This window comes from Haplochromis burtoni, unplaced genomic scaffold (genome assembly GCF_018398535.1).
Source record: "Haplochromis burtoni strain Fernald_Lab_line unplaced genomic scaffold, NCSU_Asbu1 Contig_169, whole genome shotgun sequence".
NCBI lineage: Eukaryota > Metazoa > Chordata > Actinopteri > Cichliformes > Cichlidae > Haplochromis > Haplochromis burtoni.
In genome coordinates, this window is record NW_024582530.1 from 972,396 (window position 1) to 988,594 (window position 16,199).

Genomic DNA, 16,199 nt, shown 5'->3' on the forward strand with positions numbered 1-16,199 from the left:
CATGACTGATGCTGTTCCACTGTGGCCTTTTTCTATCTAAGTATGGGTTTATTGCAGTGACAGTCTGTTTGGAATCATTGTTTTGCAGAAGTCGCATCCCAATCTGATGCTTTACAGATAGTATTATCTACTTTTCAAGATTCCCAACACCAGAGTTTGAGGCTCAAACGTAGCCCTAAACCCTGACCTCCTCCAAACATGCTGATGACCATTTGAGATAAAACTTTCCATTTGGATTCATCACTCCATAAGACCTGTTGCCACTGACTTTCATTGCAGTTCTTCCTTCCTCTGAAAATGATTAGGTACAAAGACTGGACTGAAATTGAGTGAAAAAAAACACACGGCCAATGTCCAAACTTTCAGAAAGCCTGGACGACCTGTGTTCAAACCACAAACAAAATATAAAACCATTAGCAGAGTACTATATATACAGTGCCTGTGGATAAGCTCCCCAATGTGTGTAGCTTTGCTTTCGGGTCCTCCCAGTTTTCTTTATTTATATTCAAACCCCCTGCAGCTTCCTGCTGAAAAACTACTCAAAGGGAGAAAATCCTTAAGGCCTAGGGCACTTCCCGAACTGCAAACAACAGAGGGTCTAAACAGCGATCCCAGTTGCATCCGTTCTTGTGAATGGACTTACAAATCAGAGACTTTATTCAGCGCTCCACCAACCTGCCAGTCTGAGGGTGGTAGACGCTGTTCCGAACAGATTTAATGGGCAGTACTTCAGACTGACCATTAATGGTAACGGGCACTTTCAGAATGACTGGCTGGTTCAGGATGCCCCGTGGTTTGCCCAGAGTCATTTTCAGACCACCTTGCATCACCACTAAGCCCAGCACAGACATCGCAATTCTTTACTGGTTATGAATGCACCCCTGCACGCTTCCCCATTAATCTGTTCCCAAAATTAAGATCTGCGTCCACAGCCTCCAGTCTATATGTTTTGCCCCTGTATTTAATTTCCACAGGGACTATAGGATATTTATGAGTGTCCCCAATTAAACACCTAATCTCCACACACTCCGATTACTGCAATGCCCCCGGGTGAACCAGGGTTTGGTGGACCAGAGTACACCATAGCTGGGCGTGCACTGACACACTGTAAGTCTCTCCTGGACTAAGAAAGGGCCTGGTAACGTGGAACACTTTTTGCACCACCATCAGTGGGCACTCTCAGTGTCCCGGCCACTGACACCTCCAGCACCCCCTCCATGGAGGTGCATCTAATTTATGTGATGACTCCTTCCAAGAACTTTGCAACCTGTTCTCTATTGTGTGCCTTTTCACTTGTTTCTTATTTATTCCTGCTGTTTTACTATTTATATCTAATTCCTGCACAACTGGTCTGGAGCATCCACACTTTCATTGTACATGTACAATGACAATAAAGGGCTATTCTATTCTATTCTATTCTATTCTATGCTATGCTATGCTATGCTATGCTATGCTATGCTATTCTATTCTATTCTATTCTATTCTATTCTATTCTATGCTATTCTGATGGTATCACAGCCATATTCTGTATAAAGGTAATCTGGTGACAAACTGCCCAGTATTACATCTGAGCTCATGTACATGTATCATCCTGTATTCTTCATATATCCTGTGCCATGCTGAACTATTCTGTGGCAGACATGCAGCACTGTTTGGTTAATTGGAGCATAGCCTGTTTACTTTCACACCAGTGACTCTTACCACAGGAGAGATCAGATGGAGAGAAGATGGAGGAGAGGACGATTTGCATTCTTGAATTTATTTATCTATGCAGCAGGGACAACACATATTAAAATTGCTGCGTTTAAATGAAACACGACTGATACCATAGAATATTAATAACCACTAATTTGCAGACCTTGTCCCTGGTTAGATTTTTAAGACACAACCTAACAATACAAATACAGAAACCAGTAGAGTAACTAACACAAAAATTATAGAACAACATCAACCAATACAGATGCAAACTTCAAAGAACAACAGTTAGAAGGACAGTAGACTCATTTCAGTGGTCACAGATTTCCCTTTGTTTAAGTCATAATTTTGCCTTTGGATTAAAAACTATAAAATCAGTCAATGTTTTCGTTTCTGGTGGTAGAATGCTTCAAATCTGTGGACCTTTATCTGTAAAAGAGGCCCAACCAAATATTTTCTTTACATTTAGGTGTTTTATAATTACCATTATCAGTTACTCTTGTTGGAAACTAAATGATGAGGGAAGAAAGTAGAAAACAGTGGGGTGAGTTAGGATATTTCAGCTCACAATGACACAATCCATTGTCCTGTAGCTTGATAGTTTTGAAAGTAATAAAATCTGACACACACAAAGATAAGAGAACATCCAGACGTCCACTGTCTGTGTGATTTTGTGAATAAATTATTTGTTTTTGTTCTTAGCAAAAGCTATGAACTCCATATATATAATAGGGTTAAAGCTGTATTAAGGTGTGGGATTCTGATTTTACTGTAATATACAGAAATGAACGCGGAATTCTTAGATTTTTCTCTGGAGTTCATAACTGTTGCGGGTTAGTGACCTACCAGCCAATCAGATAACAGTATTCCTTGTTGCTGTATTAATTTTTTCCCCCACCTTACTGTATGTCAGTATGTTAGAAGCATTCGCGTGTCAATATAGTCCATCATAGGAGAATCATCAACCGTATTTCTTACCTGTTGGCTGGTGCCAGAATCATCCCGTGGAGGAGCGGTGGTCATCTTCAACCAAAATGCTTGTTTTTAATTTTTGAAACACGTCCTGTCAATCATTAGTCTCCGCCCCGCCCCTCCCCCCTGATACACGCACACAACACAAAATCAGGGTAAAAAGTCTAAAAAGTCTAAAAGTGAAAAGAAATGAACTGCAAATGAAAAAAGGGTTGAAACTGAAACTGAAAAAATTAATTTGAAGCAGGTGAAAAATTTAAACTGCAAAAAAAAAAAAAAATGCATGAAAGCAACCGATTCAATTCAAATAATTCATTTTTTTAAACTTTTGTTTTCATTTTTTTAAGTAGCAAAAGTTAGAATTTCAGTTTCAAATCACTTTTTCGACTGAATAAAACTTTTGAGTGTTGTTTGTTTTTCTCAATGCTGCCTAGATATTCCCATGCACACACAGTACATTCCAGCAAATGCTTGTTTATCCCGTGGTCTGGAGACCCAGTCTTTTTAGCCTTTTCTCTTTCATCATCTCATTTTGAATGTCGTTTTTCATCACTTGCTTTATTTCATTCTCAGGTCTCCTGGATGCGGACTGGGAGCAGCAGATCAGGGACAGAGGAGCAGAGAGAGAGTGGGGAGGAGCTGCTGGAGAGAAAGACGGAGGAGGAAGGTGTGGCCTGCCTTGGTTACCAACAGCAACATCCCTGTCACTCACAGCCTCAAGCCCCACCCTTTCCCCTTCTACTTCCCCGTCCCCCTCCCCCCCAGGACAGAGGGGGAGTAGGCGGAGGGAGGGGGAGGTGGTAGCAGCGGATGCTGCAGAAGCAGTATCAGGAGCGAGAGGAGCATCGTTCATTCCTCTTCCCAGTCTCCCCCTCTTTTACTCCTCCGCTCAAGCTCCAACGGAGGAGGCAGCTGGCTGCGGAGGCTTACACAGGCGAGAGGCTCCCTTCCCTGGCTGCTGCCCCAGCCCGGGCCCCTTCCCCAGATCTGGATACACTGTTTCTCCCATGGAGCCTCTACCCACCCAGGGACAGACTCTAAGGCACTACACTGCCTCCCGACCAAGGCCACGACGCACACATACGCAACCCCCTTCCTCCAGGCCTCAGGTAAGAACACACATGCCAAAGACAGCGCAGACAAACACGCACGCACACACATACTGTGAGGATGCATACAGAGCCATACATATAGAAGAATTTCAATGCAGAACGGACCCTTTTTTATTTACACATAGGCTGCGTACAGTGCATGGGCTTTATGAGGGCCTGGAATGTATGGTCATAAATTACAGCCACAGTAGAAAATAACCGTAACAGGATGCAGGAGCAGAAAGGTGAGAATTAGCAGGAAAGAAGGAGGATAGGGAGAAGGAGGGGAATCTGTCTATCTGTGTAGCTAGCTATCTATCTGTCTGTCTGTCTGTCTGTCTAGCGCTTATGCTTGTAATTTCTGTCCTGGTGTAGTAATAATGGTAGCCATCTTTATCTTTGCATTCTCTCCCCCCACGTAGTTGTGCACAGTGTGTGTGGGAGAACAGGGCCATAGGTTTTGGGAGTGGTGTTCCCTGGGTTGTTCCCAATGCTCTCTCTCTCTCTCTCTCTCTCTCTGTCACTCGCTGTGTGTGTGTGTGTGTGTGTGTGTGTGTGTGTGTGTGTGTGTGTGTGTGTCTTGGGAATGCTTTCACTAAGTCAATTATTCATGTTTTCACATTAGTGGGGGTCTTTCTCTGTTACTAAGTGCAAAGAAAAGGGGGATTCTCTTCATCTGATGTGACCTTATTTGTATGAATTGTGTCTTCTTTTGTTCCTTTTTTTTTAACTTTATACGAAGCTGCACATGGGCTGTTTTGTAGATATCATTGAAAAATGGTGGGTTTTTTTGTTTTGTTTTTTTTACAATATTATTGGTTTTGTAAAGCTATTTTCACTCATGCATTGCAGCTCTGAACAATGTTAGAGATTATTCCAAGGAGAAAAAAATGCAACTGGTCCAACACGTGTGGATTGGAAATCTCCAGCAATTTAGTGTGCCAGGTCCCAGAGTACAAGTCAGTGTGATAGCTAGTTAAAAAGCTGATTAATTGACAGCCTATTTCAGCAGATGCTGGCAGAACTACTAGTCATTACTGGTATCAGCTTACCAGCTTTAGTAATTCTAAAACTACTTAAGTGGCTTGAACACGATGCGATATTTTCTAATTGAAAAGCAAGAATAAAGAATTTCTGTAGTTATCGTCCATTATGTGGTTACTGGGCACTGTTTTCAATCATGTGGATGCCATGTTTGCCAGTTATTTTGGTAGCTTGGACTCTTGATGAGTCAGTGATTTATAGTAGTTAGTCATTTGCAGGAAAATGATATAGCAAACATCACAAATTCACTGGATCTGTTTTTAATCACTCGAATGTCTTCTAGTTTTTCAAAATGGGATTGCTCTTGTATTATCTTAAGAATAAACAACAGAATTGCATTTTATGCATTTTCAATAATTAATCTGTTATTTATTTAGTACCAATTCACATCACAGAAAATTTAACATAGTACGGTCAAGACAACGGCATTAAACAGAGAAATTCAATGATGCTCTGTGAGGAAGCAGGTGGCAACTCGAGAGAGGGCAGCTACAGAGAGGATGAAGCACAAACTACAGTGTACACATGCATGAGGAGTGGATGATAAAAGAGTAGGGGAGAGATGCGCAGTGCATCTTGGGAGAGCTTTAGGTCTAACTGAGGGGTTACTGGAGGTATCCCTGTTTTTATATCAAAAATTTCCAAACCGAGGTTGTCTGTCTCCCAAACCAAACGGAGGCTTTGGGAAACAAACAGTGGAAAGGAAGGAAAGGAAAGGAAAGGAAGGAGGGAATCTGAAGGCCCTATCTCCTTTTCTACTTTTGCAAAGCTAGAAACAACAAGCAAGGCTGCACTCTGAGAGCAAATTGCTCTATTGGGATAATGTGGTACTATGAGCTCTTTAATGTATGATGGAGCTTGGTCATTAAGAGCTTAGTATGTGAGGAGAAGGATTTTGAATTCTTATTTTTACAGGAAGCTAATGTAGACTGTGACGTGTTCTGTTAGTACTCTCACTGCAGCATTTTGGATGGTCTCTGTTCAGAGACGTATAGTGCATCCTAGTTATAAAAATGAAATAATTTAGCCTAAAAACACAAAGTATTTTTAGCATCATTCTGTGACAGAATACTTCTTATTTTGACAATATTGCTGTTGACAGATGGTAGTCCTGGAGGCCGTCCTTTCTGTCCGAGTAAGTGAAAACCCCCCAGAAACTGTATACTTCCCCAGAGCAGTGCTGGATGCCCAGGTGATGCCATATAAAATAAAATATATTCTTATTGTGGCCCCATTTGAGACATTTTTTTTTGTTTTTGTCTTAATTCACACATCAAAAATTAAAGGTCACCAAAATGTTGTGATCAGATAGCTCAAAATGATGTTAAAGATGAAAGTTTTTAAACTTTTCCCTCCAACCAGGCTGAACCGATTTAATCTGGCACTGTGAAAACAAAACTACAGTAATGCTACAAAGTAAGCTTTGATTTTTCGTTTCAATCCAGTCACAATGAGAACAGTTAGGGCAGCAAGTGTGTCAAAAACATTATGTCCAGATCTGAGAGTTTTTTGTTTTGTTGTTGTTCACTGTCCATATAACTCTCCCCATTTCTTTTGTTTATTAGTCAGGTTTTTAAAGTAATTTTTTAATAGTAACATAATTAATCACTAATTTGCCTTCACTCTCCAAAGTAACTTTTACTGACATTGTACTTAAACTGTTTTGTCAGTTGTTTGTTTTGTGTTAGTAGAAGATCTGGTTTTTCCCAGATATTTTACACCTGGATAATGAATCCTGTTGTCTGTATGTTTAGTAATTTATTTCTATTTTTTTAATTTGCACACATTAACACAATAATAAAAAATAAATCAGTTAGCTAGTATTTATTTTGAAAATGTAGCACATGCTATTTAATTAATTCATTCAGATGAATTTCAACTGATTCCAGTGAATTGCCTGAAATTTACAGTCTGAGATTAAATAGAAAAAGACTTTTTGGATAACAAAAAGAGTCTTCATGCATCGATATGAAGTGAAAAGCTCTCCTGCTAAGTAGTGTACCATATGCCAGTTTGCTAAGAGGTGGCAAAAATGTAGGCTAGTATAAATAACATCTGAAAAGTTAGCAAAAATAAAAAACATAAAAATCTATCTTTCTATCTATATATATGCGTGTATGTGTGTGTGTGTGTGAAGCTGCATACCTGATGATGTTTAAGATTACCTGAAACATCCTGGTCCAGCCAAGCCTAAAGGTTATAGTTATATCCTATAACTATAACCTTTACCAAACGTTTTAAGCCTAATCTTTAAAGTAGAGAGCGTGTCTGTGTCTTGATTCCCAACCAGGAGCTGGTTCAACAGAATAGGTTCTGATAGCTCTGCCTCCCATTCTTGTTCTGGAAAGTGTAGGAACCACAAGCCTGTATTCTCAGAGTGAAGTGTTAGGAGAAGACTTTTGACTTCCTTCTCCTCACATACCTGCAATATGTTTGTGGACCATAACAACTATAACAGGTGGACCTAACGTTTGAAAAGCAAAGACAAAAAGTGGAAGTGCCCAAAACCTGTGGGAAAATGGTAATTGACTCCCTTATGTTGTAACCACAATGAACACTTTCTTGATAAGCTTGATGCTCCATTCATTATGACCCAAAACTAGCAGTTAAGTGCATTTTGTAAGTTATTCTATTCTAAGTCAGTCAAAATATTTTGTCTTTCAAAATGGGCTCTTTACAATCTCTATCTGTTTGGAATTGATTTTACCCAGTGACTGTCAGCAAGCTTGAGAAGCCATTTGTTAATCAATTAGGGAACAAGCATTTTCCCTAGTGACCACAGGTTGCCAGGGAGTCACCAACCAGTCTCTAGCCCTGTGGAACTGAGGCCTAAGGTTTTGTATTTGAGGCGCCTCTCTGCTGCTAACATCATTATCAACATCAGTATATTATGGTATTTTATAGAAAAGAGTAAATATTGCCCAGTACACACTGTTTACTGTAATATCAGTATAATTTTAATGGGAAACGATGTGCTGCTATTCGGTTTGACTGTTTTCTTACAGGAATTTGTTTTCTGTATTCTGTCAGACAGCTTTTCTAGCTCATCTTGAGCCTGTGGGGATAGGCTTAGCTATTTGCAGATACAGGACATGCATTTGATATTATATTGTCTTTCTTGCCTTTGACAAATTTTATATTTGTGGCAGCACGTATAGTAAAGTATTTTTATTTTAGGATTATGATTTTGATACACCATCTGCCTCAGAATAATGGACTGATGCTGTTAGTAAAAGAAAAGGTATTTTTGTTGCATAACAAAATCTCTTTGTGCAGCTAGAAGCATCTGTCTTACACAGGTTCTCAATATCATCATGCTCAAGTGATTCAGCATAAAACACTTATTAAACCATGAAGAAGTGACACAGTTCCAAAGTCTATTCAGGAGCCAAAATGAGGTCCTGTGTACTATAACCATTATTGACAGCATTATTGCTGCTTACACCCTAGATCCCCATCATCCATGATGGTCCTAAGGTCAGTCCTTGAAGGCAAATATCTGGGGGTTAAAACCAGGTCCTACCAGTTTTTACTACCAATGTCCTACTAGTTTGTTTGTCTTGGAGACAAATTGCATCAATGCAAGTACTGTCTCCATAACAATGGGAGTTATTAAGTTATTTTTATGAAGATAATTGTTAAGTAAGTATGATAACAGATGGCTAGGACACAAGGCATAGAAGGATCTGGCACATGGAAGACCTCCCACTGTACTGTATATTGGTAGCAGAGAGGTAGAAGCATGTCAGTTGATCCAGAAATGTCACAACACGGCTGTAGGCCGATAGCAAAACTGGACTCAAATGCAGAGAACCACAGCAGAGATGGCAAGAATAGTTTACAGTGTTTATTGAAAAAGCAGAGACATGGATTAGACAGGAGCGTGGCGTGGGTGGCGTAGTAGCGTGGCCGTAGGTCAATAAGGGAAAACTGAGAATTTACAGGATCAACTGAAGCAAAGCAGGCACATCTGAGAAAAGAGGGGAAGGGGGTTAGGATGATGGTGGAGTGAAGGATGCTTGGAGAAGGTGAGTATTAGTGGTATAGCTTACTTGTAGCCAGGGTGGAGTTTGGCTTTGAGGAAAAGGCGGCGAGAATCCAGGTGAGTAATGGTAAAGGCTGACCTGAGTTCCACTGCATTTGAGATGGTGAGAGATGGCTGGAGGGCATGTGAGGTTCAGAGAACGTTCCAGAATGGAGAGGTTTTCCAAGAAGAACTGGAGCTGAAGGAAACTGGCATGGAAGGTCCAGGTGAACTGTGGCACAGGAAAACAAGGTAAACAAAAAACAAGAGACAAGAGCATGGAACTTGGAGCAGATTACCAAAGTTGACGAAGTGGCGGTGAAGGAGAGTCTGTGTGGAGCCTAAATCCTCAACCTGAGTACCAGCTCCAGGTGTGTGGGACTACAGGAGAGATGATGGCTCCGTCCAGGGGTGGAGACCAAGGAAACTCAGAAGCCTCATGGAATTTTCCAGCCATTCCCCCAGATCATGACAAGGAAGGTGGCAAAGTGATTTAGGACAAGAGTGGTACCTTTGGAAAATCTGTATTATCATATTATTATTGTCAGGTGCATATTATCCACTGAAATGCACCTATCAAATAAAGCAAGGAGGGAATTTGGAGGTAAAAACGAGCCCACTCAAGAGGTTTGGAATAAACTGTGTATAAAAGAGAGAGAGAGAGAGAGAGCTTTTGTGGCAGTGTACCATTATAGTACACTAGCAGGGAGTACAATGAGACAGGTGGCTTAAAAGAAGTGGCAACAAATGAAAGAAAGGATCATTATTTTTCTCTGGCTGATAAGAACAAATGGATAGAGATAAATGATACTTTTGCCCAGGAAAACCTTCCTTTGTAATGGCTTTGGAACGCTTATATATTATTCCAGGCATAATTGTAGGCTCGCAATTTCGATTTAGTTTGCAGTTTGGGCATCGTTTGGTGAATACAGCTACCACGTTGACAGCTCAGTCTTTTTTCTACTTGATCTTAAGCATTTTTGAAATTCAGTCCATAAAAGATTTTCCTTTTAATAATGTGTCCATTGTTGAGTGCGGGTGAGAGTTGCTGTGTGAATGTATGTGAGAATAGGTTAATGGGATGTAGTTGGAAACGCACTTTGAGTGCTCAGTAAGATTAGAAGCATGAAATATAAGTACAAGTCTGTTTATTTATGCACAGACTTCTCCATAATCTACATTTCCACACATAATTATCACTAAGAGATTCCAAGGAACAGTTTTGCTCTAGAGAGTATGGCACGAAAATACCTTTGCTGTTGTTTACGATGAATGTTGTTATTATGTAGGTGCAGTGTTGGGAAGCATAGGGGCTGTAAGGGCACTCACTTTAAAAGTGCCCTTACTTTAAAGGGCACTTTTAAAGTAAGGGCCCTTATAAACGACCTTGAATGCTGTGTTATCAAGGACATAGGTCTTGTCTGATATTGCTCTTAGTTAAGTATTCATTGGGAGTGACCAGGAGACGGGATTACAGATGAGTACATCAGAAAGACAGCTCAGGCTGAGCAATTTGGAGACAAAGGCCCAGCTGAGATGGTTTGGACTTGTGTAGAAGAGGGATCGTGGCTATACTGGACTAAGGATACTGAATATGGAGCTATCAGTCAGGAGCAAAAAAAAGAGCACCTGTGTGTTAACACTTAGACCCCCACGGATAGTCATTTGGCCATTTTTTACCTATAAAACCCGAGAGCAGCCAAATGGCTGGTAGGCTTTTAGCTTCAGCCAAGTGGAAGCTAAATTGTAAGCGTCTTCACCTCTGCCACCTCCAGATATGCCTGCTGTGTTTTTGTTAGTGCCACTGTCTCCAAGCAATATATCATAGCATGTGAACATTACCTTTCACTGTTGCTGCTATCTTTCTCTCACAAATCGCCCCTGACACTTGTCTCCGCTCACGCTACCCTGCCTGCACTCTCTTCTTCACTTCTCCTGTCCCCTGTCCGTTGCTTGTCCACTTGTTTAAACTCATTCACCTTCACTACCTTCATCATTCCTACTACTTGCATCTTCATGTGGAAAGCTGACCTCCGGTGATAGGATTACAGCTAAAAACTAGCCCAAGGTGTTGCAAAAGTTAAAAAAAACCAATCACTTCTTAGGTCAGATGATCCTAGCTGTTCTTAGTTAACTGTTCCTCATTGCAATAGGAAAGTGGACATTATCTGTTTGAGCCTAACAGCTGTGTAGAGGAAGGGAAGTTAGCAAACTCAGCTTTAAAAACAACAACAGTTTTTATTTCCACTCTTTCTTTATTCTCCCTGTAAATAGGGTCAAGGTCACACCAAATGCCAAAATCAGTAAAAACCACACATTTTTATAGATGGTCTTCAAACTTCACAACAATACACTTTGGGGGACACAAGGACCCAGGTTGGTTAATCATTTGACTTTCATCTTCATTGTTAATGCCCAAAGTCAAAGTTGTCCTTGAAAAACCATATTGAGTAATATATCATATGAAAGGGCATGGCGAGAGCTGTATTACACACTTTTTATTTTTTCAATGCGACTCCCTATGACATCACAATAATGCCATAAAATCTGACAAAAATCACACATTCAACTTCACCTACAATTAGGGAGTACACGGCAACGAACAGAGCGAGATCCAGACTGTATATACACAGAAGGTTATTTAAGGATAATGGATACACCGGGGGAACACAGCTGAACAGAATTATAATTAGAAAAACTGAACATCACACACATGAGACAAGAGACTATCAAAAGAAAACAAGAAGTAACACACACTGAGACTCAGTTTAAGACATGAACTTGAGACTGAGACATGGAGACGTGACAGACTGGGCAGAACAGAGGGATGAACACAGGGACAGGACTACAGAGGTATTAATTAGACCAGACAGGGAACATAGACAGAGACAGAACACAGAGAGACATGACAGATATGAGGATATGACTGGAGACAGAAAGGATAATACAACATGAGGGCACTTACATAATAACATCAAGAAATCTAAATTAGAAATAGAAATAATGAAAACTCAGCGGCGCTGGGAAAAACAGAGCTCAAGATTAACTAATACAGAAAACTAATGAAAATCCCTTATTTTCAAAACAAAGAATGTTTATGTTTAACCTGAGTAGCGAAAGACGGCGGTGGGTTTGAAAATGATTTGCCGGGAGTCCGGTGTTCTCACGGGCTCTAGTGAGCCTTGAACCCCGGCTAGCTATCGAGCCGGTGGGTAACAGACGTCTCCGAAAACGTCGGAGCGCTTTTGAAAATATGTGGTGTCTTGATAAACTGAGCAGATATTTGAGGTTTACACAGCTACATTCTCACCTGAAAATATGTTAAACGTTTATTTTGTGACCCAGAAAGAATAATAAGAGTAATATTAAAACTAACTAGCTGCCGCCATTGTTGGAAACTGAGCAGGGCCGCTATGAATTCTGGGATAGGTTGGGCCACGAAGTATACACCCGACCCATCCTTCAAATCTGGGGAAATGAAGGGCGCATTTGTCGGAGTCTTCGAATTTGGACAGTCTTCGTCGTGTTGCTGTAACGACACTTCACCTGTGGGAGAAGGAGATTGTAGACACATGTCATGGGAGTGGAGACTTGATTACTTTTTGGGATGCCCAGTGAATTAGGAGATTTTGTTTTAGCCAAGAACTAACAGAGTCTCAAAAGCATCAAAATTATGCAAACATACATACTCCATGTGATTGCTGGAGAGGATTAGGCATACAGGAATCCACAGTCTAGGGGGGAGATTGATCAGCTGTCACCTTAGCCACCAGGTTATTGTGTCTCATTCAGTCACTTCCAGGAAGCCACTTCTGGCAGGGAATTTGATAGTATTTATTAGGGCTGCACGATTTTGCATAAAATGAGAATCACGATTTTTTGGCTTAGAATTGAGATCACGATTCTCTCACGATTTTCTTTTCCAGTATAAATATTTATTGCACTTATTAACTGCACATCAACTTCGTAACAGTTGAGACTGAACATAAAAACAATAAATAAACATAAAAACAACAAATGTCTCACGTTTTGTTGTTGCCGCAAAATGTTGTACTGCTTGAAATTCCGTCTCCACCGTTGCTCGACACTGCGTGTATAGAGCAGGTAGTGCAACAATAGAAAAATAGTTGCGGGACGGCACTGTGTAGCGTTTGTCTAGGGTGTTGATCATTTTCCTAAATGAAGCGGTGTATAAGGTTCCCGTTATTGATGTTTGGGTGGTTGACAGGGACGGATTTTCTCCTGTCACTTTCTCGTCATCCCTGACGTGCTCTCCGTTGTTTTTTCCCTGCTAATTTCTGTATCACGTGGTATAAGGCTCCGCCCTTGTCATTTGTTGAGCAGGAAGAGTGAGCGCTTGTTTTCATGCAGATTACGTCCCGGATCAAAATGCGGTACAATCGTCGTCATCTTTTTTTTTTTTTTTTTTTTTTTTTTAAATCGTTGTCATTTGGAAATGAGATCGCACGTAAGTATGAATCGAGATCGCGATTTTCTAACGATTAATCGCGCAGCCCTAGTATTTATCCAACTCACTGGATTTTAGCTGTTGGGATAGATTTCTCAAGCTGTTTTGTGGGAGGAGGTGGAGGCATGCAAAGCTGGAGGGGAGGGGGCAAAGACAAATGAGCAGAAACTGGTTTACCATTACATGTCCATGCTCTTTTTGGGTGAGGGTGTGCCACCCCACGTCCTCCCTCTGGACACACCCCTGCACTACATTAAGCTACTATTAGCCAAAATGCTACTTTTCAGCTTTGTTGTTAGGCAGTGAATTATGCTTCGATTGTAACAGTGTAGCTTATAGGTCTAAAAAATTTTCATTGAAATCCAGCTGCTTTTCTGTTGTAGTCATGCAGCATAACTAACGGGAGTGTATTTTTTATAAGGTAATCCTTTGTTATGTGCTGCCACATGTACAATGTACAGAAAGAACAATGTTAAATTAAATTTTGAACATGGAAGGGATTAGAAAAATACTTTGTTTTAACACTGCTGCAATCCTACTATTGTAAGTATTTTTTTGTGCAGAGTGGGCTTGACCTAGTTAGAATTTGAGCTGTCCTGAAGTGCAGCTTGTTATTGCACAGTTCACAGCAAATGTAAGAACGGCCTATTTCAAAACTCAACAGAATAGCTGAAATGTGTGGAGTGAATAGTCATGTTAGATTACAATAGGAATGCACAGTGATTCCATAGTTGTATTTTAATCAAGACTACATGAACTGTATTAAAGTTAGAATATATGGGAAATTAAAAGAATGCATTTCAAGACTGTTGAATAGGATGAGGAACTTACAGCAGTGTGCTAATTAACTGAATGTTTCTTTAAGACACAGTACTTTCATTTCATACAACATGGTAGGATTTCCCTTTATAATCCTTATAATTACAGTAACAATATCAAAGTAGGAGGAACGGAAGCTCTTTGCAAAATTATACTCTTTTACTTTGAATGACCAGGTAAGAAATTAATGCAGAGTTAAAAGGTGAATAAAAAGAGAAAGAAGGGACTAGGACATGATACGAATTCAGGGACCTACACACAGGAAAAGAAAAGTAGCAATACGGGACCTATAATTGACATGGAATGGCAATGAAATTTAGCGACTAATAGCAATGACAAAGGAGTTCGGTTGATATGGAGTTTAATTTAACTCAATTTTGAGGCGATGTTTTGATACGACTTCTATCAGAGAGAAGAAAACCTTTGATTGAATACGACAGTGTGGTAAATACAGTACATGGTCACCTACATGACAATGCACAATGAACAAATCTCTTACATGTGGCTCACAATGAACAGCATTTCTCAGTCTGGCTTCATCATACTCCAGATAAATTCACTTCACCCTTTAGCTAGACTTTGAAACAAACAGGTGATGATCTGATTGGTTTATGGGAAAACTGAAGATTTTAAAAAATAATTTAAAGAGCAGAATAACTCTTGATTGTCAAACTGCATGTACAGTGAAATTGTGGAAATTGGGCAGTGTTTCCAGAAGCGCGACAATACCGGGTTGATGCGTGGAGCGAACGGAAGAAGTGTTTAATACGCTGCCCTCAAACTGGCGCCTATCAGATATTACAGTGATAAGAACACTTGATCTTAGCCAAAAGACTGACAACTGATAAAAGCTGCAAAAGTATACAAAAAGAGATACATTCGATGTTCATTGTTTCCAGTGTTTGTTTGTTTGGGGTTCTTTTTGTCATTTAATTCAAAATGTAAGCTTTTATATAGTCTATAGTAATTCCACAGAAAGTCAGCACCGTTGACAGATGGCAAGCCCTGCTGGAAGTCAGTATGTCCATAAAGCTTGTCAGCAGATGGGAGCATGAAGTGGTCTAAATATCCTGGTAGATAGTTGTGTTGATTTTGGATATAAAAACAGTATTGACCAACCACCACCAACACCAGCAGACAACATGGCAGTCCAAATCATCGTAGGCTTTGGAAATGTTACACTGAACTTAAAACCTCTTGGATTCGGTGCCTCTCCACTCTTATTCCACACTCTAGCAGCATGATTTCTAAGTCAAGCCCAGGTAAAGATGCTTCTCATGTTGCCTATGGTTCAGGAGTGGCCTGATACTTGGATTGTAACAGTTGTAACAACTTTCCTAAAGACATCTGTGCATAGATGCTCTTGATGCTCTGACAGCAGCCTTAGTCCACTACTTGTGAAGCTCTCCCACACACACTCACATCAATACTAATGTTCAATTTAGAATCACAACCCAGTGACCCACAGTCCAGTGATACGCAGGCCTGTCCTGCATGTCACTGGACTGTAAGAGAAACTTAGAACGTGAAGGTTTGAACGAAGAGGCAACTATGCTAAGCCCGCTCGCTGTCCGCTCCACCCCAGGCTCTGTGTGTCTGCATTTAGTGGTCAGATGGAGGCAGTGTACAGATTATGTGCAACAACCAGTCTGTGGAAAGTCCACATGAAAGATACGGCTTGACTTTCCTAGTATTTGTTAGCTTACTTTATTTCTAACAGAAAATGTGTTTGTTTGTTTTTTAGCCAACACATTATCGGTGTGCCACTAGGTGGCAGCAAAAATGATCCCTTTTTTTTTACAAGGCTTCAAATCCCTGGTGTCTGTCTGACAGTGAGGAGAATGAAAATGCAAGCACAGCTACACACAATGCATGGTTTGCATACTGTACATTATATTGTATTGCTTACAGGAGGCGGTGTCAAAGGTGGAGAATGAAGCTAGTGAGGAGATGGGCAGAGTGGATGAAGGAGTGGAGGAGTTCTTCACCAAAAAAATCATCCCTGACTATGCACTGTGAGTTGACCTAACACACACACACACACACACACACACACACACACACACACACACACACACACACACAC

The 16,199-nt window shown here is 40.5% G+C and overlaps 1 protein-coding gene across 1 annotated transcript in view; it reads left to right on the forward strand.

Annotated features, from left to right (window-relative positions):
• The window catches only part of carmil2 (capping protein regulator and myosin 1 linker 2), a 60,447-nt gene that overhangs the window by 25,230 nt on the left and 19,018 nt on the right, over positions 1 to 16,199 (forward strand). The window contains exons 31-32 of the mRNA XM_005933525.3: positions 3,241 to 3,776; positions 16,025 to 16,128. Coding sequence (XP_005933587.2) covers positions 3,241 to 3,776; positions 16,025 to 16,128 — 640 coding nt within the window. The remainder of the gene's footprint in view (positions 1 to 3,240; positions 3,777 to 16,024; positions 16,129 to 16,199) is intronic.